Source organism: Chinchilla lanigera, unplaced genomic scaffold (genome assembly GCF_000276665.1).
Source record: "Chinchilla lanigera isolate Chin_1 unplaced genomic scaffold, ChiLan1.0 scaffold00110, whole genome shotgun sequence".
Classification (NCBI taxonomy): domain Eukaryota; kingdom Metazoa; phylum Chordata; class Mammalia; order Rodentia; family Chinchillidae; genus Chinchilla; species Chinchilla lanigera.
The window spans coordinates 5,797,528-5,801,864 of record NW_004955511.1 but is presented as its reverse complement, the minus strand read 5'-3'; the positions used below and the strand labels follow the sequence as shown (position 1 = coordinate 5,801,864).

Sequence of the window (4,337 nt, the reverse complement as noted above, 5' to 3'; positions counted from 1 at the left end):
ACGCGGCCGGACACGCTGCCACCCCCCCGCCCCCTCCGCCCGCGCCTGTCCTGGGGGGCTTCCCAGCGGGGACCCCCAGATCGGGCTTTCTCAGCCCTCCCTGCATGAGGGTCGCGAGGGAGCGAGGGTCTGTCCTTGGTCCTGTCCCATCAGCTCACCCAGGGGGCCTGGCCCTGCCTCTAGCCCTGCCCTGCCCACCCTCCCGCTGGGGACCCCAAGCCCTTCCTCCCTGGCCATGAGCAGCCCCAATGGCTAGACGTGACGCCCTGAATGAGCCAAAGAAACGTCCCGGATGGAGACCCGAGTGCTCCGCCTGCAGCCTGACTGAGTCCCTTGTCCCTCTGACCTCGGCCTCCCGGGGCAGCGGGCCCACAGCAGGAGGGGTGGCTCCTCCAGGCCACAGCCTGCCCCAGAGAGCGGCAGGCCTCCTCCACACGCCCTCGTTCCCGGGGCCTCCACCAGCTGCGCCTCCTGACCCTGTCCCGGCCACGAAGGCCGGGGTCACAGCGAGGCCTTCGGGACACAGGCTCTCCCTCCCAGGCTCCAGCATGGCCCGGCCATGTGCTGGGGCCCTGCTTCCAGGCCACTGATTCCTAGGGCTGCCACAGCCAGGAGCTGGTGTACCTGACCACACAGAGGAGGGTGCCCCGGCCTGGGCGGGCACCGCTCACAGCTCGGTGAGTGGATGCCAGGCTGGACTCCGTCTGAGCCTTGCTTTCCCCTGGCTGAACCTCCTAGACGTGCTCCGGGGTGTCCCCACTACAGCTTTCTGAGCCCAGGCCTCCTGGTCCCCCAGCCGAGGCTGTTGTTCCCAGGACTGGCCCTTCGTTGGGGCAGGGTACTTCCGCCCAGCCGGCTCCGCTCGGCTCAGGGTCTGGCCCAAAGCAGATAGATGACCCATGTTTGTTGACTGCTGCTTTCGCGGGCTGGCTGAGGAGGACCCCAGAGCTCAAGTGTGTCAGCCCTGGGGACGTGGATACCAGTGCTGATCAAAACCACGCTGCTCTGCGGTCCACTCGCGGTGGTACGGTGGCCCTGCTCCACATCCCCCAGGCTCGGCCCGGAGACGTGGGGGCCCCACCTGGTGTCACCCAGCAAGGTGCGGCGAGGTCCAACAGCCTAGAGCCAGAGGACTCCCTGGACACTGTGCTGCATGAGGTCAGGCCTCCGCAGGGCCCCGGCCGGGCACCCAGGCCCCCGCAGGGCCCCGGTGAGGTCCCCTCTGGACCAGATCTGTCCTGGGCTGGCTGAGTGGCCTGCAGGCCTGTCCTTGCCCTTCCCGAGCCATCCAGTGGCCCGTCACATCCCCGCCACAGGGGCCTCTGGAGCCCAGGGGTGCTCGCCGGCTCCTGCTCCCTGCTCACCTCTCTGCGCCCCAGGACTCCTCTCCGGGGTTCCCCTCCAGCACAGGGCACAGGCTGGTGGGGGCGTAGCGGACAGCGCCCGAGCTCATGGCCAGGAACACAGGGCACGGCCCCCGCGCGGGGCACCTGGGGGGCTTCTCGGAGGAAGCCATGCTGGCCTGCAGGCCCCTTGCGCCTCGGGAGCCTTCGCTATCTGTCTTCACAGGAGCGGCTGCAGGGCGGTGCCTGGGTGGTTCCTATCTCCTCCGCCTGCAGGGCAGCCCTAATTATTAACTCCCGGGAACTCCTTCCCGCTCCTGGGCCGGAGGGTTGGGGCGGGAGCGGCCCCTACAGGCTCAGGTCCCCTCCCTGCCGGCCCCGCACCACCTGCTCCAGGATGCAGCCCTCTTCCCACCCAGGCCTCAGTCTCCCCTTGGAACTCAGCCGCTGCCTCTCGGGGACAAGTTGGCGCGTGGTCGGGGACACCCCATGTCCAGGGCTGGGGCCTCTCGGTACCTTAGCCCCTCTGTGCCTCAGTTTCCCCATGTTTAGGGCACGTCAGGCCAGCTGCCCTTGGCAGATGTGCCCCTCTGCCTGCAGCCTCCCTCGCTCTGGCGGGCTCCCGCCCCTCCTGGCCTGCCCAGCCTCTTTCCTGGGTTTCCAGCAGGCCTGAGCTGCGGGGCACCCTCGCCACTCCCCCCCGCAGGGGATGGCAGGGATGGGCCGCCCTGTCTGCGGGATCTGGGTTCTAATATTGACCTGCCCTCCCTGGCCTGGCTGTGTGACTTAGCGGAGTTGCGTAACCTCTCTGGAGCTCAACGCTGCGATGGGGCTGAGCTCCCCGCGGGTGATCGGAGCCGTCCTGAGCATGCCTGCGCCTGGGCCTTCCCCTCTCTCTGTCCTCTGCCCATCCTGGGAGGAGCTGCCGGCCTAATGCAAACCAGATGCGCCTCCCTGCCGAGGCCTGTGGGGTTCCTGCCGCCCCACCCCTTCCTGTTTTGCTCCTCGCTGACCCCCTTTCCTGGCCTGGCCTCTCCTCACCTGGAAACCATTAACTGGGACAGGGCAGGACGCGCAGAGGAGGGCACTGCCCCTCACCCCACAAAGCGGGGAGCACAAAGCCCAGCGCCACCCCTCCCTGCCAAGCCCCGTGGGGAAACTGAGGCGGGGAGCCGGGACCATGCAGGGAAACGCGCTGCTGTCTGGACACTGACCCAGCTTGGACGGGGCGGGGAGCTGGGGATCCTGAGCCGCCTGTGAGACGGAGCCAGCGCCGGCCTGCACACCGAGGCTGGGCGGCCCCTGCGGCAGCCGGGCGGGGGAAACAGGGTCCAGAGTCCCCCGGGGCCTCCGTCCCTGCCATCATCCCTGTGGTCACGAGGGGAGGCTCCGGGCCACCGCCTGCCGCCTCCGGCCAGCTGGGCCTGCACACCTGGCCGGGCAGCACCAGACCTCCCAGGGCTCTGCAGCTGGCTGCCCCTGTCCCCCGCTTTGGCGAGCAGGGCCGCGAGGTGGAACTTGGAAGCCCCTGTAGCCTGGCCTCTGCCTGGGTCCCGAGCTCGGTTCCGGGTGTGAGGGAGGAGAGAGGAGGCTGCCTGGTGGCAGCGGGACTGAGATCAGGCCCAGCCCTGCGGGGCTGAGAACCAGGGTGGGGCGCGCGGAGATTTGTCAGCCAGCTGTGAGGTCAGCCCCGGCACTGTCTGAGGCGGGGTGGCCCGAGGACAGCACTTAGGGAGGCTGAGCTCCAGGATGGAGACGTCTCCTTTACCGCCCCCAATAGGCTCGCCGGTCCAGGTCAGTGCCGCCCTGGGGTTAGGGCCGGCTGCGCCAGACCTCCGGACCGAGGTGGGCGCTGCTCACGGTCCCCGGTGGCCACCCTCCCCCCCCCCCCCCGTCCCCAGGGACTCACCCAGCTTCTCCAGCTGGGCTGGCACCCTGTCCGCCTGCTAAGGCAGCACAGGGGCCCCATGCCAGGGCCCTGCCCGTCTCCATGGGGTCCAGGGCTCCCCAGCCCCCACCCTGCTGCCCAGGTTGCCCAGGCCCCTGAGCATATCCTTTCTCTGGCTGTGAAGACAATATGTATAGATCCAACTACATTGATGCTAGTTTGAGCCTCAGTTTACCCAATTTAAAACTGGGAGGATTATTTGAGGATTAGCTTTTTTTTATATACTGGCAACTGAGCCCAGGGTCTTTTGCACTAAACTACATCCCCACCCCTTTCTTATTTTCTGAGACAGAGCCTTGCTCACTTGCCACCTTCCTGCCTCAGCCTCTGGAGTAGCTGGGTCACAGGCCTGAGCCCTGCACCTTGCATGCCCTGTGCCCAGCATCAAAGCTCGGTGTCTCCTCCCTCCACCACTCACTGCCCCGGCTGGTGCTTTTGGAGAGGTAAGGCTGAAGGATGAGTGGGATTTTTACATCTGCTTGGAAGTGGGCGGCTCTGGGTCCGCGAGACTCAGGAGTGACAGCGAGGCGGCTTGGCCATGGAGCCTCTCGGGGGAGTAAGAGTTTGGACTTTATTCTGTAGGCCTGCGAGGTGGTTAAACATTTTTAGCATGGGAGTGAAGTGCTGGCACCCTGCTGACAGCACAGGATAGAAAATAGCAGCCAGGACCTACTTATCAGGCAGCCAGCGTGGTAAGCAGAGATGCTCCGAGCTTGGGAGACTGTGGGGATGCCCTAATGGTCAGCTTGTGACACCCAGCCCCCTGAGGCAGCGTGGTGCTGGTGTGGAGGGCCCCTTTGGGGCCTGCTGCTAAGCAGAAAAGGAGAACTGGAGGGGAGGGTGGTGCTGTTGGTTCTTCTGGAGAAGCCTGTCACACTGGCTTTCCTGGTATGAGCTCAGCTGTTCTCATCATCAGAGGAGCTCAGGTTCTTGCCCTCACTGAGGATGGCTGCGGTTCTCTTCGGGGGAGCTCTGCTGCTTACCTTGAGCGTCACTTCCTGGCTCCAGGGCAGATCCCTCAGCTGCTGGCACAGATCCTTCATCCC

At 66.1% G+C, this 4,337-nt stretch overlaps 1 protein-coding gene across 4 annotated transcripts in view; it reads right to left on the bottom strand.

Annotated features, from left to right (window-relative positions):
- Rab3il1 (RAB3A interacting protein (rabin3)-like 1) overlaps window positions 1-4,337 on the bottom strand; it is a 13,165-nt gene extending 8,828 nt beyond the window's left edge. Inside the window, exon 1 of one of the 4 annotated variants that reach the window (XM_013506428.1) lies at window positions 4,275-4,337. Coding sequence is in view for 3 of the 4 variants with exons in the window: in XM_013506427.1 (XP_013361881.1) it covers window positions 1,365-1,516 (152 nt within the window). In the remaining variant the exon portion in view is untranslated. Of the gene's footprint in view, window positions 1-1,364; window positions 1,672-4,274 lie in introns of those variants that run through there. The other 3 variants (XM_013506427.1, XM_005408129.2, XM_005408130.2) reach the window with 3 other exon arrangements.